Source organism: Camarhynchus parvulus, chromosome 3 (assembly GCF_901933205.1).
Source record: "Camarhynchus parvulus chromosome 3, STF_HiC, whole genome shotgun sequence".
Lineage (NCBI taxonomy): Eukaryota > Metazoa > Chordata > Aves > Passeriformes > Thraupidae > Camarhynchus > Camarhynchus parvulus.
This window is the reverse complement of record NC_044573.1, coordinates 88,664,578-88,689,311: the sequence shown is the minus strand read 5'-3', so window position 1 is coordinate 88,689,311 and position 24,734 is coordinate 88,664,578. Positions and strand designations below refer to the sequence as shown.

General features: G+C 39.9%; 1 protein-coding gene across 2 annotated transcripts in view; it reads right to left on the bottom strand.

The window, feature by feature from the left end:
* Window positions 1-24,576, bottom strand: part of RARS2 (arginyl-tRNA synthetase 2, mitochondrial) — a 29,899-nt gene extending 5,323 nt beyond the window's left edge. Inside the window, exons 1-16 of one of the 2 annotated variants that reach the window (XM_030944572.1) lie at window positions 24,439-24,576; window positions 23,713-23,786; window positions 22,991-23,096; window positions 20,089-20,172; window positions 18,672-18,769; window positions 17,497-17,552; window positions 15,866-15,949; window positions 12,391-12,467; window positions 10,769-10,924; window positions 9,216-9,322; window positions 8,514-8,609; window positions 6,577-6,637; window positions 3,086-3,162; window positions 1,660-1,784; window positions 311-378; window positions 106-215 (exon numbers count right to left, since the gene is read on the bottom strand). In XM_030944572.1, the coding sequence (XP_030800432.1) occupies window positions 106-215; window positions 311-378; window positions 1,660-1,784; window positions 3,086-3,162; window positions 6,577-6,637; window positions 8,514-8,609; window positions 9,216-9,322; window positions 10,769-10,924; window positions 12,391-12,467; window positions 15,866-15,949; window positions 17,497-17,552; window positions 18,672-18,769; window positions 20,089-20,172; window positions 22,991-23,096; window positions 23,713-23,786; window positions 24,439-24,477 (1,418 nt within the window). In that variant the 5' untranslated portion in view covers window positions 24,478-24,576. The remainder of the gene's footprint in view (window positions 1-105; window positions 216-310; window positions 379-1,659; window positions 1,785-3,085; window positions 3,163-6,576; window positions 6,638-8,513; window positions 8,610-9,215; window positions 9,323-10,768; window positions 10,925-12,390; window positions 12,468-15,865; window positions 15,950-17,496; window positions 17,553-18,671; window positions 18,770-20,088; window positions 20,173-22,990; window positions 23,097-23,712; window positions 23,787-24,438) is intronic. The other variant, XM_030944573.1, reaches the window with a different exon arrangement.
* Window positions 24,577-24,734: the final 158 nt, after the last annotated feature.

The window sequence follows — 24,734 nt, the reverse complement described above, 5'->3', positions numbered from 1 at the left end:
AACATGTGTCATATTTAAGGAGTTAGCATTACTACGTAGCAAAGCAGTGAGTTAATAAGGTTAAAATTCACGTCAGACTGTGTTGTGCAGAAATGCTCCTCTTACCTATGGAGTCTGGCATGGGTGTACTGCAAGAATACCCCTGTATCTCCCCGGCTCTGGAGAGCTCGCTCCCAGCTGAACTGGTAATCAGATGACAGAAGGCCCCGGAAGTCCTGGAACAATAAACTGATGTCACCCAGACACGGCTCTTCATCTCAGTTTGCAGCTTCTCACAGACACTGTAGACAGTGAGGCAGCTCAGACTCACCTGAATTATGAGTGCTGCAAGACCAACCTTCTCCGCTGTCTCCACAGGATCTTGGGTCTCTTTGGTTGCTGAAGAGAAACAGAAAAACATTGTTAAGTCTGTAGCACCATAATGACTCCTGCTCAGACTTGGAGATGCCAAAAAAGAGCAGACCTTCCACAACTGTAAACTAGCAATATGGAAATTGTCAGGATGCATGCAACAAGGAGTCCAGGATATAAATCTTTATTAAAAGCTGAAAACAGCTGTTTCACATGGGCTTTTTCCCACTTCCCCTTGTATGTGTAGCACAGATTTTGAAGTAAGGAGGGTCCATTATGACAGATTATGCAGGCTACACTGAATTCCGTTTCACAAATATGACAGCCAATCTCCAAGATCAGGGAAATGCAGATTTTCGTGAAAAACTGATAAATAGCTCCAAGTGATACAAGATGCATAAACAAAAAAAGTTGTTCCAATGGCTAATGGACCATTTGGATGTACATTTAGGGAGTATTCATGCCATCCACTGTAAATATCTAAACTGACTATACTGAGGGAATCTGAACTGGGAGAATCACAGAATGCTTTGGGTTGGAAGAGACCTTTAAAGATCATCCAGTCCAAACCCCCTGCCACGAGCAGGGACACCACCTCCTTGTCCATTTTACAAGGAAAATCATCTGTTTCAAAAAAGCTGAGGAGGTAGAGCAAGGAAGATGCATACTACTTAAGCTGATCAGATCGCTGACTCAATCCAGCACCTAACTCCAGAAGCACAAGAGGGGGCAGCATTTCACTGAGAACTGCTTGGATCTGTAGTGCATCAGGAGGAAACGATCCTGGAGCCACAGTCCAGTGAGGCGCAGGCAAACCCCCTCTTCAGCACAATCTGGGGCAGAGCAGTGACCTCTCTGGCACTCGGGAACAGCCACGAGGCTGGCAGGGTGACAAGGCAGCAGTGGCAGGCAAGTGAGGGTCACTCTTGCCAGAGAAAGTTGTCAGAGCTATAAATCCTTTCAATGAAATCTGACTGATCCCTGAACTCCAGCCCCAAATCTACTACTGACTAATTTGTCCCTCCAGAAAAAAACAATTGTCCCCAAAAGGTAGGTACCTTCCTTCTCAGTACATGATAAAATAATTTCACTGAATGTTAGAATTTGCAAATCTGCAATTTGGGGGAGTTCACAGAGTTGCAAAGAATTATTGTAATGTTGTTTATATTATGGTTACTACAAAAAGAAAGAAAAGGAGCATATTACTGTGATCAGTGCAATACAGGGAGAAGTGAAGGGTGGAAAAGATGACACAATGTGATCAACACAGAACATCAAAAGAAGCTAATAAGACCTGAAATAGCTAACTTTTTGTGGAAGTCATGTTTTGCAACATCCTTGAGCGAACTTCATTTAAAACATCTTCCAGAAAAATTACTTCTCCTCTCCGAGTCTTCATTCCTTGAACTAGACCAAAAGACACATGCTGGCACCTGTGTTGAGAAGCAGCAGGACCAAAATTATATTTCAATCAAGAGAAACATTTGCAGTGTTTGTTCAGAGCTGGATTCTCTACCAGGAAAGAGCAATAACAGCTGAATAAATAACACTCCAACGTGGGAAGCTCAGTGATATAATCAGTAACTCTCATTTCAGCAACTAAGCTCCATACTTATTATATAATGGGAAAATTATGATCAGAGTTATGATAGCCTGGTCATTTGTGTGCTCTCAGGAATCTCTTGCTAGTAGCTTTAGTACAGAAGCTCAATGCAATAATTTGCAATAAATTGAGGAGAGGCAGGATGTAGACAGATCAAATTACTGTGGCAACAGAGATCTCTTAATATAATTAGAAAAGGAGTCATAATAATTCTATTGTGGCCACATTAAGCTAACAGTATAATTAATCATTGCTAATAATAAAGCATTCACTGTTTCTGCTCGTAATAATCCCAAGCATTATTCTTGATTCAGAATCTAAGGTAATTTTAGGACAACTTTAAGCACTGTGAAAGGAGGCAGGCTGGTATTCCTGAAGGCTAAAACCCTATCTATAACCACAAAAGACATGCAGTCTGGCAGAGAGGAATATGATTTAGTCTGGAGATCCATTACTGACCTTTGCTCAGATTGCTAACAGTATTGGTAATTACAATGAATAACAACAGGGATACGCTTCCCTGCAATAGATACTTTGAGCCTGAAGCATGATTCACAAACTCAGATTCTGATCTCTGCTAAAATAAAATACTTTAAGAGGTAATAATTTAATATGTGACCACACAATATCCCAGAAGCTATGCCACGAAGTCTCTTAAAAATAGTTTCCCTTTTTCACATCAGGCAGTTATAAAAAAGCTGTTAAATGAGAGACAGGACTGTTTTTCACATCCTAAACACACAGCAATGACTCCATCCACAAATAAATCAGACCAGCAGGAGTGGACACACAGAATGAAAAGGCTGCTGATAAGGACCTGAGGCTCACACTGCACATATTTCTAAGGGTTTATTTCTCTGTTGGACTAGTACTAGTTGGCTTCTACAGGCAAAATGTCTGCTTGTACTCTGGAGTCCATTATTTGCACACCAGCATCACATCTTGTAGCTTAGTTTCATCCAAAATGCCTACATGATGTGTGCTGTAGCATGGTGGTGGACGGACACCAGCAGGAGACTCTCCTCAAAAGAGCACTTGACTGAAATTCCTATGTACATATTATATACATTCTTGAGGAAAAAGAAATTAACCACCAAAACCAGTATATAATTACTATTTTTAAGTACATACCTTTCTGCCCAGTCATAACCCATGAGCTTCAGTATTTGGAATAAATGTTGAAAGTGATTACTTTGGCTTTTATCTGTCTAAGGAAAAGAATTGATGCATATCAGAAAACACTACAAGTCTGATAAGGAGTACCTTTAACACACAAACACACAATACCACAATGCCAGTAAGTCATTGCAAGTAAAATTAAGACTCATGAAGACAAGCAAGACTTGAAAATTGTGACGGCTGGAATCTATGGCAATGGGATTTTGAATTATGTTAGAAAAAGAAATCCACCTTTTCAGAAGTGATCATTCTCAGACCATGAAGGCAAAGATATGAAGTGAAAGGAAACCTTAAAGGTCTTTAGTTTGACATGATCTGAGAGCTGCCCATCAAACAAAATATCTCCATTTTTATTTCAGAACCTTGCTGCTCTTGTTATACCCCGGGGTTATATCACCAAACTCCAAGGGTCCTTTGGCTTAGAAGCAGAACTCCCTCTTTGGCTGTCTGCCTCCAGAACCCAGTAGTTTCTATTGTCTCCCGCATGATTTGTAGTTTTACATCATAAGGCAGGTACATAATTCAAAAAATGTATAAATGATCACAATTTCATGACAGCGATGCACCCTGTGCTCTCTTGCACTTTCAGTTACACTCTCCTACAAACTGAAGTTACTTCTGACTGTAGGTTATGTTTAACAACAGCCTTCACATGTGTTTCTAGCTACAGCTGCTGCTATGAGGTTCATTTTCCTACCCAGTTGTTCTGACTGCCTCACTCAGACTCCTTTTTATCCCTCCTTATGAAACAGTGCAGAGATAACCAAATAATCACTATTTCTCATTTGTTTGCTGTTTTGGGACAAGGAGGAAATGCTTATCTTGTGTTCCTTCTCAACTACCCCTGTATGAGCACCTGCCTCCTCTCTCCTAGCTCCTCATAACCTGCTCTGCTCCTGGGAATGACCTCTCCATGCTGACTCACAAGCAAGGCTGATAAAGGGACAGCTGATAAATGAACAGCAGTGGCTGGTGCTTCAAACAAGGCTTTCCAAGTCCTTTTCCATGCACCTTACAGATGAGATGCATCTTTGCACAAAGCCAGACCTCTCTCATTAAGTGGCTGGCTTTAAGGTAGAAGTCTGCCGTCTGACAGCATGGATTATATTTAATTCTTCATATCTAAAAGCATTTTTATCTCCTTCTTGAGTGCAACATTCAATGGAATCTTAGTACCTCTTTCATACCATGCCACACATTTTAAGACGTTTTGAATATTTGGCTCATACCACTGCCTTTTTATGAAATGAGTAGGATTTTTTTAAAACCTAAACTGGTGAATGCACTGATTTACAGCATTACAAGTAGTAAACCCTTTTAATGTTCTTCTGAAGAAGTTGATCTGATGAAAATAAGACGATCTTGTGAAATAAGACTCTAGAGTCTCTAAATAATTTTCTTGTAACAAGATCAGCATTCTGAAATATGTTTGTATTTAATTATTAAAGACTAAAATCATTAGCATTCTCATTTAATCCCATGAAGTCCTCCTGCCTCTGTTAACACCGAGTAAAGTCCTAACTCACTACAAAGCAGTGCCACAAAACAGCAGCAGAGCTCAGCAAGGCTGCCAGTGCCCTCTCCAAGCTGTCTGTCCCACAAGTCTCTTAAGAGTTTGTTTCACTCTTATTTAATGACCCGCTTTCTCAGCCCTCAGAAAGTCAGAAATTATAAACATACTAACCATGTCCTCTGAAAATCATGCAACCTGAGCAAGGCTGAGAGGACAGGACAGGCTAATCTGTCATTTCCCACTTGGATGAGACATTGGCTGTGATGGACATGAGTCACATCACAGTCTGGCTGTGCTGTGTTTCTCTTTGGACTTAAAGGAGACCAGGGAAGCCCAGGCAAGGAATTAAACAGTGACTGGAGTTCAGCTACAGCAGCAGTCTGCTCAAGACTCTTGTTCAGATGCTTGCTCACACCATTAGCTGAAAGTTCAGCTGACATCCTGATTTGTGCAAAGTGGACAACTCATTTTTTTCTAGCTGTTCTTTCTCCCTTGGTCCCTGCTACCTCCTGGAACAGCAAACACATAACTGCCCACCCACGTGAACCAGACAGGAAGCATCCTTAACACCTAAAGCATTGCACTTTCACAGCCACACTACCCTGGGATGCTGATGAACTCACTGTTCCAGCCAGCAGGGGCAGAAGAGCTGCCACCAAAATCACACTATTTCCTCCCAAAATAACCATAACCAAAAAGTCCCTGTTCTATGACAACATATAAGAATGGCAAGCTACAGGAAACTTCCTGAAAACTGAAGCTAAAAGGAGGAATGTGGTTTAACTAGAAGTTGCACTTTAAAATGTCTATTTAATGTTTTGCTTAGTGATCTCTCTCCCTGCATCTTGTTATGTGTCACATTATATTGACTTTTGAAAAAGCTCTACAAAGAAGGTACAAGGACATTACCAAACATGACCACATACAGATTTTTTCCCATATGTTACTAATTCTGGACTTGATATAAAAGAACATGGCTTTTGTAATTTTTTTTTCTAAATCTGAGAAAAAGAAGATTTAAAAGCATCACATGATATTTTCTTGCTAATATGAGATCAAAAACAGTTTCAGAGAAGTAAGGAGACAGTCTGCTATTCATATCCATTATTGATACTGCTAGAAATGTGAAAAAACAAAATAATGAAACCAATAAATATAAAAAGATTCCCTGTCTACAACTGCTTCATTCATATTGATTAAGTAGTACTTTATCTGCATTTTCTACATAGTGAAACCAAGGCATTGTTCAAAGCCATAAAAATGTACATTTCAGATAAGATATCAGGACTTCAGAGTAGACTTAGTTTCATTCTAGACCATTAATTTCTAAATTAACATTTTAAAACCCTTTATAATAGTAACATCTTTTTCTGGTTTAATTATTAATTACAACATCTATAAAGAAAATAAAATGTCAAATCAAGTAAGAGAGCTCCTTTCAAACTAATTGCAATGAGTAGAGAATAACTTCAGAGCTAATTTCAATAAAATCATATAAAGGCTTGGGTTGGAAGGCACCTTAGATCATCTTGTTCCAACCCCCCTGCTGTGGGAAAGCGTGTCTCCCACTGTACCACCTTGCTCAGAGAACCATCCAGCCTGGCTTTGAACACTTCTAGGGATGAGGCATCCACAGCTTCTCTGGGCAACCTGTTCCTGTGCCTCAGCACCCTCAGAGTGACAATTTTTTCCTAATATCTAATCTAAACCTACTCTCTCTCAGTTTAAAGGTATTTTTCAGCCATTCTGGGGGTCATGCACTGAAACAGAAGCAAGGAACACTGCCACACAGAGGCACAGCTGCTGGGCAGTAAGGGCATCCACTTTACTGCCAAAAATACTCTGTGCCAAAGTCATATTGCAAACCAGAGGCCCAGGGTTACTGCAGAGAGTCAGCACCAAAGTGTGTGCTGAATCCAGAATTACTTACCACATAAATCATGGTATCCCAGCTGTGCTTATTCATTCTGTCTATAGCAGCTGCAAGATCTCTGAAAGACATAATGAGAAACTATTTGGACTTTTGTTCAGACATACCTCACTATTTGCCTCTTAGAAAAATAACCTGCTTTTAATGGAGGGGAGAGGACTTCCTGAAGAGAAGGATCCATGTATGCCTTACACATAAAAAAGGACGTGTACTTTGCTGATGACATGTCTGAAATGTTTTTTTTAAACCACTACCTAAGAAAGTTACTGAGGAAACTGTTCTTTGGTGCAGAGGAAGTCCAGTGTCTATCTGCCTGCTGGCACCTGAGAGAAACAACCCTTTCCTGGAAAATGAACCAGTGTTCAGCCTTAGCTTAAATGGTACAAAGCTCATCTACACACACAGGCACACAGGACTGTCCCAGGAGAACCATCAACCTTGTATTCCCACCTGAAAAAAGCATTTGCAATTGCACAAGACTTGCTATGGAATGCTGAGGGGAGGAACCAAAGATAAGAAAAGAGAAGGAGAAGATAACAGGGATGGGTGGCTTGTAAGTCAATTGCTGGTTATATGTGTGTGTAGCTCTGTCCTGCACCTCATCAGCACAGTCTGTCCTGTCTTCCCATGAAACTCCATTTCAAACTGTCCTGGGGTGAGGGGGCTTTCTCTTCTGTGTGCAAATGTGTTTGGAGGGTCAGCAGCTGCAGCTGGGGACTACAGCTCACGTAGGCCGTGCATCTGTGGTGTCAGACACTGAGGGGACTGGGCATGAGTGAATTGAAGCAGTAACAGCTGGAGCCTGACCAGGGCTCACAAGGTGTCACAGCCAACAGCTGGAGAGAGGGCAGACACACTCTCCTATGACTGACAGCAAATAGCAAGCTGAATAGCCAAGCAAGCAGGCAAAGTATCCCAGAAGTCTCCAGATGTGCCTGCAGAGATGGAGCACCCAGAGCAGTCTGTACTGTTGGCATCAGAGGGTCCAGGCTGACTGCTGGAGAGACCACAGGGGCCTCCAGCTATTAGAGGATACATAGTGCACATACAATACATATGTATATTGATTAAATTATTCAATAATACACTTATGACATATATAATACAAGTATATCTATCACAATATGTATCATGTACACATATGTATCTATACACATACATCTATTTCTTCACAGGAATAGATACTCATCCTAATCATCCAGAGGGGAACAAAGTGCCCACTGTGCTGAGTGGTTTTGGGCCTGTGGAGATCAGGTGCTCATGCTTATTCCTGGCTGACCTGTGGGCATGGAGCTGTGGCATCTGTGTCTCCATTTGGCTACAGGATTCAGCAGCTCCCTAATGCACAGGATTGACTGTAGCATCTCTCTAATACCCTTGCCTTGAAAAAGCTGTACAGAGTTTACCCTGAGGGCTAGACACTAGATTTATTTACATTCCTGGCACAAAGAAACTGTTAAGGCTTCCATATTAAAATACCCAAGAGGAATTTTAGGATACTGATGAGATGGCTGGAAAACAGCAATAAAATTGATGTTACAGCACTGGTGGTCCACTGAGTCAATGAAGGCAAGGCTGAACAAGCAATTTTTTCCTGTATCACACCATCAATAAACATTTTAAGCAAAAGTCTTTTTAAAACCTTTATTATTTTGCAACTATTTATTAGAAATCCAGAGATTCCAGCTTCATTTTCAAAGTTAGTAGCTGGAGGAAGTATTATGATTTATTCAAAGAGGAGATTTACTAACATTACTTAGGGGGAGGAAAAGTATTTAAAAGCCATTTTCATCCCATCATAGTTACATTGCTAGTTTCACTTACAACCATCCTAGAAATAAAAATCTTCAAAATCCATGCCATCAGTTATCAATGTGCTGATGTTCAAAAGTTCCCTGGCAGAATGACTGGCAGGGAGCACAGATGGGCTTACTTGCCTCGTTATATAAAGAGATGTCCCATCACTGCGCATGACGGTGGAAACTGTGGAGAGGTCTTTCTTCTCCGAGAGATCCACAATTCCTGTCCCTTTTCTGTAAGTCAAGGGAAAATACTGATGGCACTGCAGGCTATTACACAGGTGAGTTCAGGTAAGACTGAAGTCAGAGCCAAAACCAAGGCCTCTTGCCACAAGCCCCCTTCCCTCTAGACAGTCTCATTCTTTAAATGACCATCTCCTTTAAACCTTTTTGAAGACTGTTCCTGTAAGTTTGCTGTCACCACGGCTGATGCCAGGGGAGCAGCCTGCCCACATTTTGATGCATTCCATGATTACAGCTTCCATCCCAGTTCAGCCAGGTACCTCCTTCATCAAGGTAAGGAGCTCATCTAATTCTACTCATTAAATGGCACACAGAGCTACCAAACCAATCAACAGCCTAAAACACCATTAGGAGTTGAACACTGTCATTGTACCCAACTTGTCAAGGCCAGGCTTTTGTGCTAGTCACAGAAAATGAGAATGTAAATTTTAGCTGTGACTGCACAAATCCTCATGGTCTTCTACTAGAACAGCCACTAACACCACGTAAAGAAAACTCTTCCCCTCAGATTATGTACAAACCTCACTCATCTTATCTTGTCTGAAGTGCAACTGAGATGTTAAATAAAGTGCACCAACAGATTGAATGAACTCATACATTGTTTTCTGAAGGAGTCCTTTATCTTCCAACATCTTCAGAACTTCCTGGGCCTTCTCTTGGTAAAATGACTCTCCAGAATATTCATCAAAGTGCACTCCAAGACGCTGAAAAGTTACAAGAATATCAAAGAAGGGTAATAGCGTTAAGATCAAGGCTAATTATTTTTCTTCAAATTAAGTCAGATGATAGGTCACAGATCAGATACAGTGCAAAGATTAATGTTATTGTAGGAAATATCACTTCATTGTTAAAAGGAAAGGATGCTTGGATTTTGATTTAATTGATTTCTGCATTAGAATCAATCTCTCCCTGAGGCGAATATGGTGCTCAATGTAACATTAATGAGAAATCAGGAATAAACTGGTTAGAGCAATTCATACACAATTCTGAGGCAAGTCTCTTCCTTGCTGTGCTGGAGGTGAAACCAGTGGGCTGCAGAGGAGCTACCTGGACATGAAACCAACCCTGTTTTAAAAAGTACCAGCTGCTCACAAACATTGCTGAGCATACAGAGATTAAGCCTGAGGGTACATTCAGAGGAGACAAGATGACCTTAACTGTCAAACCTGGTCAGTTCATCAGTTCAATACTTTTTAGTTTAAATGAAATTGGGAGAGAAAGACCAAGCTGTACCAGTCATCATGTGATTAGTGATGGGTGACCTTCAAGATGTAGCTGCATACACAGCCTAGTACCTAATTATCTTCAGAGGCCAGCTTTCCACAAGAATTATCAAGTGTCTCACTCAGGAGATCTTAACCTAAGAGTACCTTCTTGGCTCCAGTGACATGCTTTGGGGAAGAAGTTAAAGCACAGACAGGTTATCTGGATTACAAACGGTTCCAATATTTTTAAGGTTAATTTTTAGTGGCACAAACATGTCCCATGAAACAGTGGACACTGGCTCCACTCATGAGATCACAGTGTACAACAGACAGCTGTGTATTAGCTCAACTCCACCTGCAGGGATCTCCTGCTGCTGTAATGTCTTACACCCAATTTAATATGCACCACTACAACATTAGATCAGAAATGTGAAAACAGAGTCATCTTCTAATAAAATTTATTACATGGAAACTTTTAAATTTGGTGGGTTGTTGCTGACTTCAAAGATAAAGCAAAACCAAGCAATATTTATTCAACACTGATTTGCCTTGCTGCTTAGCACCCCATTTTGAGCTTCAGGACTTCTGAGAAGGGAGAATTAGTCTAAAGGCCAATTACCTGGACTATATTAAATAAAACATATCTAGCACATCAGCAACTGTAGTGACAGCCTGCTTGGATGAGAAATCAACTAGTGTGCTTTTTCCCAAGCAGAATGAGGCTTAGCCTGGCACACTGAGAAAGAGCTTCCCCACAACATTCTAAAGTTTATGGGAAAGGCAATGAACTGGCAACCTTAGAGCAATCTCTGATCCCAAGTCAGTCCACTGCTTGGCAGTCTCCTACATAAAAAGGTGCTGTGCACTGTCAATTATGTTGATGAAGCAATGGAGAGAGAGATCTTTTTACCAACAACACAGAAAAAACATTTGGATGATTTGTACCTTATAAATCCGGATGTATTCCTCAATACTGAGGTCTCTAAATTGCTGCCAAATTGACAATGCCTGCTCATCATGTTCCTCCAGTTTTCTGAAGAAATCCTTAGCCAGCTTTTTTGTGTTTTCATCTTCTGCTGCTTTGTTAATCTGCACATACACCTAAAATACAACACTGAAAATGTTGAAGTAGTATAATCCTCTCTTCCAAAAAAAAGTTCTACAAGAACAATACAAACGCATTTAAAGACTATATTTTTAACATGAAAATTTTAAAAGACTTGTTTAAGCAACACATTCCCCATTTAAAGAGAGAACGAACAGCCCAAAACCCAACAGGAAAATGTGCAGCTTATCTTGAAAGAAGACTAATACCCTAATTCCTTACTGCTGCCACTATCATCCTCTTCAAAACCTTGAAACAACCGCAGCAGCAAAATATGGAAGAACTAATTTATGCACGAAAGGGAACGTATCACGGACTTTTAAACCACAGCCATGTCTTCAGAGGACCAGAAAATTGACATTTATGGCAACTGCACTGCCCAAAACTGAGACAGCAGCTGAAGCAGCAAAATCTTAGATAGACTCAGTATTTTACAAGCTTATATTCATAGGAAAGATTGATTTCACACACCAGCAGAAAAAGCACCACTTCAAAACACATCTCAGTTTTTGATACAGCCGGGCATACAGCTGAACAAACACTTAAAAATTGGGAATAACTCAGAAACTAATTTGGTCTCAAACAACTACTGTTTCAGAATCTTTTGCATCTTGATTGAATACTGTTCTCTACACTTAAAGGCAATTTTTTTAAGGTCATAAAGCCTACATGCTACTGCAATAGCTGGTATTTTGAAGCTTTAGTGTAAAATTCAAGCATAAAAAATTAAAATTCTAAGAGTAGACTGAAATTATAAATAAAAATGAAGTAATATACAGTGATGCACAACCTCAAAAATATGACTGCTTCTTGTTTTCTCTTTAAATCAGTCCTACAGTTCTAAAACTCCTCAGTGCTGAGAATCTATCAACTTAAATCCACAGGGTTCAGGGATGAGGGAAGAAGCAAAGTTTACCTGTGTCAAAGAAGTTGGCAAACTCAGAAGGAGCTACCCTGACATATAAACAATCTGACAGACATGCTTTCAGCTGCTGAGTACCCAAGTATTCAAACACAGTTGGTTCCTTTGCCACGAGACAGATTTGCACAGAACAGCTATCCTGCGGCACACTGCCTGACCAGCAGCATCAGCCACAGCTCCCATACCCAGCTCTGAGGAGGAGGCACAGCTCAGCTCTGTGGTAAGAAAACACCTGAGAGTGCCACAAAGGAACTCTGACTGACTAAGCCCCATTAACATGTGACATCTTTTAGAGGATGAGGGCTTGAACATTAGCCATCCTCTCCTCATGGTTACTGGGTCTGTGCAGGGCAGTACATAAATCCCTTATGTGTTTTGTGTCTATATCACACACAAAGTACCACTTAAGAGTACCAAAAAATCAACAAAAAGTAAATGCTAACTCAGATGGTATCAGGCATGTTTGAATGGAGCAAGCCAACAAACCATAACGTGTTTAATGCTGCAAAGACAAATCTAGTTGGTCTTCTCTGAACTTACCTCAAAAAGGTGTTGCAAAGGACTAGATTTCAGTTTTTCTTTGTTGCCAAAGGATTGGAAACCAACACCCAATAAGCCTTGAATAACAATTACATATAGAGTCAGACAACAGACCAGAGTATATTGACAGGTTATTTTGTTAAGTCTAGTCTTAACACTGGAACATTTTAAAAGCATATAATGGTGTATGCTACAAAAGAAAATCAAAAGCATAATCCTATTATTCCACTACATAACCATCACCGCCCCACCAGAAATATAACAGCTAGAAAACAGTAAGAAATACTGTGTTGATTTCTCAATTCCTCATGAAAGGAGAATTTGTGTTTCTGAACTTGTACAGACAATTATCTTTTACACAGCAACAAGATGTAAATAAGAAGCCACACAGTGGAAACTGTCCAGCAACGGAATATACTCAAAAATCCTTGTTTTGCTTCCACCCTTATTAGAATTATCATTTTAAGGACAATAAGAACTGGGATACAACACAGAATTTGTCATACCACTCATGCAATGTTTTCAAGGGAAATTTTTGCTGCCTGCTCAGAATATGCAGCTTTTTGTGAGCATCCAATTCGGTTGCAGGACTTTCCAAAAGCCATCTAAAAGGGAAAGAAATCCAAATCCCCATCTTTTTGTCTAAGTGAAAAGACCCCATTGACTCCTTCAGTAATATTAATCAGTCTGTCTCTTAGATTATCAGACACTGACTTTAAGGCCAGCTTATTCCTCTGAGCTGAACAAGGACCAGGACTGATGCAGGAATAGGTATGTAGGTATCCCTTTGGAAAACTCTCTGCAACTAAACAAACAGCACTATCTCAAGAATTTCCCTCTTAGAAACACTGAGTACAGAAGACCAGAAGAAGGCATGGCAGACTTAAAGAAGAAAAACAGGTCAGGTTTTAGGAAATAAAATTAGCATTTTATTAGTAATCCTACTGAAAGGATGTTTAATTAAGGACAGCTTGTTCTATGAGCAATCAGAGGTGGGTTTCCTAATGATCTCTCTTAGATATTAGTGTACCTAAACATTCCACTATCCAGTGCTGACTTCACACTCCAATCTCCAGCACAACTGTCAGTCTTTATTCAACCCAAACACATCCTTCCACACATTTTCTGTCTTTCCCATATTATCCCCAGACTTTGTTACACTCACCAGTTAATGGCAAGATGCAGCCCATGTTGGAACTGATTCTGACTTAGGGGTGCTGACTGGTTAGCCAGCAGGTTAAACACAGAAGTTAACTTTCTCTCCCAGAGAGAAACACATTGAATTTCTTTTGGCATTATGACAGTTGGCAGCCCAGTAAGGGCAGAAATACATTCTCATGGAAATATTTTTCTTTGTCAGACCTAGCTAAAGTTGCCCAATGGGGCCAAAATTTATTAGGAGCAGAGTGACAGGAAGACAGATGGACAGATAGTGTTACTGCATATGCTTTGTTACCTTAAGAAACCTGCCCCAAAACTGCTTAAAGGCTGAGGGCCTCTCTGCTGTGTTTCAGGAAAATATGTTTTCAATTCTTACATTTTAAAGCCTCTGACAATAGCAGTTGTAAAACCAGCTGACAGATCATTAATTACAGCACTGCTTCTGAGAAAGGACCATTACAGTAAGACTGCTATGCTATAATTCTGTGAAGCAGGACCATTATTTGTTATAATACTGCCATATATTTGAGCTGAGCTAGTCCAAATAAAGAGGGGAGGGAGTACCTACTTTGAAAAAAAAAATAGTTGGAACTACTAGGTCAAAAACGTGATTCTAGGAGTTGTGTGCTGCACAAATGACACACATGTAAATAAAAGGTACTGTGATCATTATACCTTCAGAAACCTTTATATTAAAATACATAAAATTCTTGATATTCAGATTTCAGAGTGCTACTTAGCGGCTTCAAAGGCAGACTGAATGAGGACAGCTGAGAAGCCTTTTATCCACACAGCATTTCACTGCTTAACTGTCATTGCCACATTCATTATACAATAGCATGGTGATAAAATCATGTCTAAGGGGCAAACATGAATGAAATATGCAAGGATGAAATTTACTCAGTTTTTGGTGAACTCATTCTGTGTTCAGTTCTTATGAAACAAATCATAAGTGAAACAAAGCTCTGCTTTAAGCTACAGTTTCATGCTATCAGCTAAAGAAACATGATCAGGAAAGACAAGCTGCAGGGGATATAATTTAATAAAGAATGTTTTATGTCCTGAGAATGTTACACTGCACTCTCTAAAACCCAGGAACTTAAGTCTAGAATGACAACAGGTAGAACTGAATGTATTTTAGTTATCTACACTTACAAATATGAATATAAAAGTGGAATGAAAGCAGGGTATTGTTTTTAAATTTTTAACCTGATTCTGTTCATGAAATTGATTCCTTGATGTCCCCAAAACCAGCAGTACCACTGAAACTGGAGATGGCAGCATAAGGCCTGGAATAATCAAAAGTCACCACTGCACTTTGTGTTTGCCATTTAAACATCCATAAATGGACAGTTTCCAGAGCCTACTGCAAAAGAAGCGAAGATTTCTAGTTTTCAGAGGTGTACCAGCTTTCAAGAATGAAGAAGTGGGCATGATTGCCTTTTTTAAAATGCCTAAAGATATGCCAAAACCAGCTTTTTGGAGGAAATTAGAAAAGGAGAGGAGATGTAGATCAATTTGAAATGCAAGACTAACAACAGAAGTCAAAGTTGTGAATGCTATGGATGGGTCAGTTGCCATAATACAGAGATAGCTATAGATCCAGCAATGGGACATAAATGATCTCTGGTGCGGCAATAAATATCGAGCCATGCATCCTCAGGCTGCACTTGAGAGGACTTGTCAGTCCCCACTGATCTGATGATTTCAGAGGAGATGGGGTTGCCTATGTGTGAGAGTCTTCCGGTCCCTGTTCACTTGCACATTCTCCATCTACACACCTCTCCCTTCTGCTACACTTTAAGGGGAAACTGAATATTTTGGGGAAAGTGTAGCGATGTCTCTAAAGACAAACTCTTTGGGCCCCAATGTGCCAAAATGTGGTTGCTGTGGAAATTAATTACACTTTATGAATAATGAGAAAAGGAACAACAAAAAAAAACCCCAAACAAACAAAAACCGAGCCAACCAAACCACCTCGAAACCAAGCAACCGAAGAAACAAAATCCAAACCCAAAACGTATAACCCCCAAACTACACATTTAGCTTGAGAGAGGAGCTACTGAGGGACAGTTAGATAAAATTTGTCCCGTTATTTTTTCAGCATCAGTATAGGTCATACTGCTGATGGATCAGTCTGGATTGTTTTGTTCAGATTTTTTAAGGAAATGAACTATACATTACCCCCATAAAAAAAGATATCATTCCTTATGAGCACAGAGTGAATCCAATGGGTCTACAAAAACTGAAGCTGGAAACCTAGACCATACTATACAGTAGAAAAGGGTACAGCATAAAAAATATTGAAACATACCAAACTGCATGCCCCAGTCACCAAGGTAATTTATTCTCACTACCTCATGTCCCAGCGCTACTTTGAGATTTGCTATAAAATTCCCTGGTAATGAAACAAAAATGGTATTATTATTCAGTTGTAGGTAGTCTCTCATCCCTATGGAACAGTTTTCTGGTTTTGTATCACCTGTATTCAAAATGAAGAGGAAAAGAAATCAGATGGAATACTCCACAGGATTTGCTAAAACACCTGACAACTGAAAGCAGCAGCAGCAGTAATTGTAAAAAGCAAGTTCCTTTCTGAGCAGGAAAAGAAAAGCTGTGCATCTCAACAGTGCCACAAAGTGTCTCACACAGCAGGGACAGAAATATACACAGGTGGATGGATTTACATGCACATACTGCAAAGTACAAGATCACAAATGCCACAAATAAGTGGCATTACACATAATTCCATCACAGTCAGGCACACTCACACCAGGTTAGGCAAGCACTCAAAATTCACAAACTGCTGTTAATTGTGATGCTAAAAAGAGAACATCAAGTCCTGAATCTCTACAGACTGCTGGAGCAGTTCTGAGCTCTGCACTTAACAGACTATGCTCCAAACTTGTCATATCATATATGGACGCATAAGGAAGTTCCAGGTGCTCTTACAACAAAAGCCCTTCATCTCTCCCCTGAGCTTAGTTATAACCTTAGAATTACAAAGAAGAAATACCCACATCCCATCCTCTTTTTTCCTGTGCTTCACGGGTACCTTTTAATTACAATACTGTTGCAAAGGATGCAGAAAGCTCTCTCCTTGTATTGTATTGTTATAACACCATATTATAGCTTGCAATTACTTCCAATTCCATTCTCTATAGTTAATTTGTTGTCTCACTCTGGGACAAACATTGCTCTACAGAACTACTTCTGAAAGAGGTTTTTTTCATGTAACAAAGGATCCAGAAATGGAACATAAAAAAATCCCCAAAATACATAATTTCACTCAACTATCTGTCCATGGAAGAAGCAATTACTTTACATAATTAATAACTATAAATTATTAATTAAGTATAATTAAAACCGGATACATTATTAGATACACAGAATTTGTAGGATCTTCTGCTACAACCTACTAGTTTTTATTGTGACATCAGGAAATGAGAGACAAATACAGTTTTCCATATACCATTAGAGCACTGCAGTAGAAATTTATTAATTATTCTATTAGAAATTACATAAACTGTCTCAGTAATACTGGCATAAAGTAATTAGCATATAAAAGCAAGCTTTTAGCAGGACAGCCACCAAGACATAATGATCTGAGCTGCTCTGCACTCCAGTACAAATTGAGAATTTAAAATTCAAAGGACTCTCCTAACACCTCAATGAACACTGCCTTGGGTGTCTTTGAAGACCAATTTTAAGCTACTTCATTTAATATTCACAGTCATACAACTATATTATGTGTGACTTCATAAATCTGCCAGCAACACACCACGTTCTTTTCTTCCCTGCATAATGAGCAGAAAGGTTTTAATTAGCAAGTGGAGCCTGACAGGGCCACTCACACCAGAGCAGGGAGATGTTAGCAGTGCTCCCCTGCCAAGTGAGGCAGGCAGACAAAGCAGCCCTCCCAGGAGGCAGGAAATGCACACTCACCTACTATGGTGGAACGCAGGTGTCCTATGTGAAACTTTTTGGCAATATTAGGGGAGCTGTAACAGATTTTAACAAATAACATTTGGTCAGTGAACAGAACTGTCAGATCACCAAGTTAAAAGAATCCAACTTGTGCTTCTAGAAGAGCTGAAATAAAAGCTCCATTTTCAATTTTCCCATAAGATTCCCTGATTAGCATCTGTCCTAGACAGCAAGTTTTCCCATCCAACCAGTTTTCCCTCCAGTATCAGTAAACAGACAGTGTTGTGGTTAAAGCACCCCACAAACAAGAAAAAAAATCTAACCAAAGCCCAGTCGTGCTGGTGACAAAGAACCAAAATTATCTTCTCACTTCTTATAAGTTTTGGACATATGGATCATTCTCCTCACACCTTTTACAGAGATAAACCAGGATGAGAGATCTTGTGTACAAGGATCAGTAACCAAAATTACATCTTTCCAGCAATGCCCACCCCCACCCCCCCAAAAAAAAAAACAAACCCAACAACAACAACAAAAAACCACAAAAAAACAACTCTCTACATAATTGTTTGCTCAGATAACAAGAAAGAAAGTTCAGCTATGAAAATTCAACCTCCAAATTAAAGCCAAATTCTTACTTTCTACAACTATTAAATATTCCCTGCACAGGGAATATTACTCAACAAAAATATTTATACATAATTTGAGTCAATCACTTTTCTTTCCATGAGTATGTGACAATCAACAAAATTGCACTGGAAAAAGATTTTGGGGGCTGCAATTAGCAAATACCTGCCTGCTTTAACAAGTCAGGGAAGAAGGTATTAAGGTTCAAAAAGAAATTCATTAGTGCCTGGAAATTCGGATTTTGTTTCTTCATAACAAAATAAAACGAAGCTTTCTTAAAAACTGAATGCTACTCTGTGTTAAATGAGAACATGCTTAATGGAGGGCTGTGTAAGGCATGAACTCCTTAAATACCAAAAACATGTTCTGGAAAAAAGCCTCAAATCCCTGAATATAATTTAAATCCTGCTTGTTGAATATATCAGAGTGTGAAATACAGTTAAATATAATACTGGTTAATATGATTTAACACCACAGGCATCACGCTTTCCAGCAATGAATATCAACAGAAAATACCAATCAGCAAACAAAGCACTTGTCTCAAAGGACCCCTCAGATGTGCTTACCTGAACTCAACCACTGCTTTTTGTCTGGGAACTGTAGAGAAAAGTTCACTTTTTGCTCCATACTCTGAGCCATCTTTCCACACCTGCTGCAGCACAGTCTAAAGCACAAATAAAAAAAACCAAAAAAACAACACAACCATACAAAAGAATTTCATCAACAGAAAGCATTGCCAGGAAAACTGTTTGCCAGCCACAAGGAAACTGATCCCACATCCTTTATTCACATTAGTAATTATTTGGTTTGCCACGCAAACAAGGTCTCTCATACACAGATAAAAATGCCGCTAACTTTAGAAAGCTGTATCTGATCAAATAAAAAAATCTAAGAGAAATTGTAGGCAAAGTTCTGGTGAAAATTAAGACAAGATTTTGTGAAAACTTTCTACTCTTTTAGTGCCAAAGACAGCCAACTCTTCCACCCCAATGTGTCCAAACAACTCTTCTTTCTCTCTCCCACCTGCAAGTCTGCAAGACCAGTATGAATGATCTGTACTAAAATATGTCTGCTTTGAAAGTCTGGAGGTGGTGTAAAATACCTTAAAATATTCCTCAAGACAGTTTGTGTGAGTTTTGTCAGTAATGTGCTCAAAGCACCAAGTCAGCCCCTACATAAACTGAAATGTGTAAGGTCACACAGGCCAATGCACCACAGACCTAATCTATGAAGCTGTATGAACTGGACAAGCTCCCTGAAGATAACAGAAGCCTTTAACAAAGTGAAATAAAGTGGAAATCTCACTTCATTCAGTGGAAAATTTTTTTCATTTTTCTCACTCAAGAAAATCACTTTAAAGTTTTTCTGCAACAGCTATTTTTTTAAGAAACAGCATCTGAAAAAAGCCTTTAATTCTGTTCTTATTATGACACCTAAGAAGGCAAGCTAGACACACACACAAAATTGACCTATAGACCTATTTTCTAATAGCCATTGGCTTGGTTACAATGTATATGTATACTTCAGTCAGGATATTAAGGAATACATCTTCCCTTTGGGATTTTTTTCCCCTTGATTTTTTTTTCCAGCAAAGTGTGTAATAAAAGATCTGCTATCAAATACTTCTATGTCAGATAAAACCAAAAGTATTTACAGGATGAAAACGTTTGAGTTGTACACTGTAAAAACTCAAAGTAGATGTAAATAAGCCTGCATTTTAAAGCAGAGAGATGAAAATGAAGAGTTATGATTATTAGTGAACAGTAGATGCATTGTTTCCTCACAGGAGGGAACTTTTTTAAGTCTCATTTCAAATTCTAGGTCTACATAACAAATCAGCAACAGGGATCTTCAGGGAAAAGACTTGTGAAAGACAATTTTACATAGAAAATACCTTCCTAAGACAGTAAGTAGTAGGTATTCTACAGTTTTGTACTGAGAAAAGTTATTTTTACCTTAAAGCACTTGAAAGACACTACTCACCTTTGCTAATAATTCCCTGTTAATTGTAAAATTCACTGTTCCTGGACCAGCGCTGATTGCACTCACTACTGAATCACATTTTAGCTAAGAGAATAAAACAAAACAGGAACTTGGAATGAAAACAGGTGAACTGGAAAACTGTCATTCAATCCACTGTGAATATTAATTTAATCCACTGTAAACATTAAATGTTATTTATTTGTTTGAAGCAATCATAAAGGGATCATTTCATCAATGCTGTTGGAAAAGGGACAATTTTATTGTTTCCCATTCATGGTTAATAAGCTCTGAATACAAGTCAGCTTGAAATGCCACACATATGTTCCACTTCAGACCCTGCCTGTGCACAGTCTGTGCTTCCTTTTGATTGGGAGCAGTAGCTGAACTCTTTGTACAGACAAAAGCTGAGATACGTTTGACAACTTACACAGTAGCTGCCATCACTTAACAAAAAAAAAAAAGTTAAGTGACAACATTCTGTGGCACCTCATGTCACAAAATAAAGCTATTAAAGGCCAATTTATGAAAAATTTCATGTACGATTTCCATAAGGTACATGTCTTGAAAATTCTGTACCTGGCATATTTGGCCAACCAACACCTAATGTCAACAGGAATTTGGGTCTCTTCACAGGCCAAGAGGTTTGGATCTCAACCTGTCAGGTCTGAGAGTTTCTTATTAAACTAGCTGTCTTTCATAGTCAAGAAGTTGTCTAAAAAAGGAAGAAGAGGGATGGAAAGCATATAAAAATATGACACACAATCACCTTCTCACTCGGTCAGTATCTATGAGAGAGGCAAGCTACACTCCCACTGAAGCTCATCACTATGAAGAGGAAATTGTAGCCCCATGCTAGGTCTCCAGCTTAGACAGTGACCTGTCCAGGAGAAATCATAGCTAGCTTTGAAATTCTTTTATTTTCACAAGCTCTGCTAACAACAAATTCCAATGCTAACTCCCAAGCTACGTGAAAAAAAAAAAAAACCCAACAAAAAAACATTGACTGTATTGACACTGAATTTTCCACCTTACTGGTACTTTCTACTTATGGGGCAGAGAGAAAACAGAAATACCCACTGGACTTTCTCCACAACATTTGTTCTGATAAATGTTTTCCCCATAATCTGTCATTGTCACATCAGTAGTTTTTATCTCTCTTTAATAAGAGTCCTCATTTGTCCTCTGCACAGCTTTAACCACCTCTTGTCCAAGTGGCCTGTGGTCCTTTAGTAGCCAGATGCCCCTGTGCCCAAGGCTTGGGCTAGGATGCCACTGTGCAGTACAGCAGCACTAAAAAACCCAACACAACGTCCCCTCCACAAAGAAGTAACAGTACAAAAACGAAACAGCAATCAGCCAGCCAAATGAAATCAAAAGCCCATGGAAACAAGACTCTTCTGACTTCCTAAAAGACAATTTTCAGTACTTCAGAGCACATTGCCTCATCTATTGTCTCATGGCTCTACTATTTAAGTCAACTGGAAAAACTTCCATCTATTTTGTCTAACCTAAATACCTGTATTTCAAATATTGCAGCCCATTTCCTCAGAAGTGACTAAGAGCATTCTGTTGAACCTTGAGGCACTCCAACTGTTTATCATGACAAAAACCAGTAACTGCCTGCATTTTTCTGTCTCTCTGCTAGTCTTTGATATATGGTTATATTCTGCTAGTTTATACACTGCTTACCTTCTTTGGAGATGACATGACCAAGTTAAACTAAATGCATCTCACTTATTCGCCACCCAACAAAAAAAATCATTCCTTAGAGATTATGGATTTTTATTTTCCTTTGCCTAGCTGGCATAGTCTATTTAGTTTGGGGGCTTGTATTGATGGTCTGTTCTTTACTGTTAAAATTACTCCTCCATGTAAAGCTGTAGGGGTTTGTTAATGTTTCAGGATTATTTACTGAGCCACAGACAATAAAGAAGGGAGGAAACTTGCAGCTTCCCAAACATTGGGAATAGCAGCTGTTTTTAAAATGACACACAAGGAAAAAAAAACACAAACAAACACCTTACTGTGATGATACAGTCATTGAAACAGATTGAGAGGGAGCCTGTCAAATCCTTGGAGGCTTTAAAACCTCATTGGATTTCAAAAGTCCTCAGCAACTTCATCCAAAACACCTGTACTGGGGAGGATATGGGAACAGACAACTTCCTGAGGTCCTTTCCAACCTGAATTATTTCATGTTTCTAGATCATCTTTCAGTTGTTTCAGAACTTTTGGTTGTATATCTGTGCATTGTCAGGTCTTCTTCCACCCGAGTCAGAATATCTATCTTGCTGGAACAGGCCCAAGACATGGATAACTCTAACACCTCAGCAGTGAAGAATGGCATGAGAAATAGTTTAGCTCCTCAGCAGTATCACAACTGGTTTTATTTGTCCTTTTTTCAGTATTAGCACCCCAGCTACTGCCATTTCCCAAACTGGCACACCTGAAATAACTGCTGCTCCAAGAATACTCAATTTCAAGCAGATAAGGATTTGAAAGTTAGGCCTGTTTGTCCCAGAGGCCAACTTTATCCATTGGCTTTCCAGAGCTGGGTTTTGCAGTCTGTTTTCCAAGCTACCACACACATTTTCTTCCTCAAGTGCTGGGCAGCAGCACAGACCATGGCATACCTTTAGACACCCACCTAACTTCACCAGCACTGTTTACTTCAAACTGTTTGAAAACAACAATTTCACAAGAACTTTAACCAAAGCTGCTTCTCCAATCTCTGTGAAGATGCTGTGTACAATTACAGTAAGTACAGCCATCAAACTACTCTGACCCAAACACGATGCTAGCAGAAAGAATACTTTTTAATCTTATTATGCCCCTTACACCTCTAGTCTGTAAGTTCATTATTACACACATATCATATGTGATGAATTCATGAGCAGCATACCCTTTCAGCAAGCTGCTGAGCCTGAAGATGCAGGTCCTGTGGTAAGCAATCACCAGAACTGTTTTCTATTATGGAAGCAATGGAGAGCTGGAAATCAGCAACATGCCTGAAAAAAAGAAAACATATGAAAATCAGAAAAAAAAAAAAACCTGCTGAAATGCTTGGGACATTTGGCAGACCCAACCCAACTCTGCATATGACAAGTGCAATTGCCAAGCATAACCCAGCCACAAATATCTGAAGATTCAGTATATTTAGAAAGGTGGATGAGAAGGCCAAATATCACTTTTGCTCTAATACAATCAATATGTACATATGGTGAGAACACCATCAGAATAAACAAACACCATGCTCATGAATAAGTAAAATTTACTTGCTAACATTATTGCAACTCTTGAGCAGGACAGTGAAAAAAAACCCCATATAACTTCACATTGGCTCTAAGCAGTTTCACATTCAGATCATCAGTGTTGAAGCATTTGCCATCCATGCACTGCCAGTAATTCATACAGACTTGTAAGCAATTATATTTACTTCGAGCTTTTTTAAAAAAAATACAAGGATTTAATTCCAGTGAACTATCTTATAATTACATTGGTATAAATGGTTTGGGGTTTTTGTCTGTATTTTTCCCCTAAAGTCTTGTTAAGCTTTTGCAATAATAGGCACGACATAAAATAATAAAACACGACCAACATTGTAAGAAAAATGTAAACAGCTACCGTTTTTTGGAGACAGGAACTGCAGATATGGACTTTATTAAATTCTCTGGTGGCAGATCCAAAACTTTTGAAAGCTAAATTGAGAAATGAAGAAAAAAAATGACTTAAGCAAAAAGACAAAGATCCAAGGAAAAAATACTGCTCCCTGTTTAAATACCCACGGGGGATGCACCTTTTACACCTGAAATCTAATTTCCACCTAGGTAAAAAAACAGCAAAGACTTCACAACTATTATGAACACTACAATAAAACAGAAACCTAAGAGGTGTTAAAGGAGCCTTAGAAAAAAGGCAAGGCAAATCACCACAGAAAATTGATTTTTTTCCTCACGAAGGATCCCATCGAACCTCATGGGATCATCGAATTCACAGGATACTTATGGACTGAAGTAGTCACGGAATGACAGAATGGTTTGGATTAGCAGGGACCTTAAAGATCTTCTCGTTCCAAGTCCTGCCATGTGCAGGGACACTTTGCACAGCAGGCCAGGCTGGTCAGAGCCCGCCCGCTCCGGTCTGGAGCACTTCCAGGGACGGTGCCAATCCCTCACACCCTCACTCCATCCCGATCCCTGCGGGAACCCCAGAGCGCCCCCCACCCGCGCCCGCGGGTCACGCCCACTGTGAGCCCCCGGCCGGGGGGACCCGTAGTGAGGGCACGGAGGGGACACCTGGCTCAGGGGGCAGTCCCGCTCCGCGCCAGCCGTAGGAAGAAGCAGTGCGTACCTGGGAAGCAATGGTCCTCCGGAAGGAACCAGCTGCCATAGCCACACCGCCCGGCGGAAGCTCCACGGCCAACCCTCATGCCCCCACGCCCCGCTCCTTTCCGCCCGCCCAGGGGCGGGCTGGGCCCTACCATTCTCAGGCCACAGGGGGAGAAGGAGGCCATTGGTTGCGCTGGGGGTGGAGGAATCGCGCGGCGCAGCGCAGAGGGGGCTGTACCACTGCTCAGGGGAAGGGGGGGGCAGCGGCGCGGGGACGCGCAGGGAGGGGGCGGTGCCTCGGGAGCGCGCGTGCGCGGG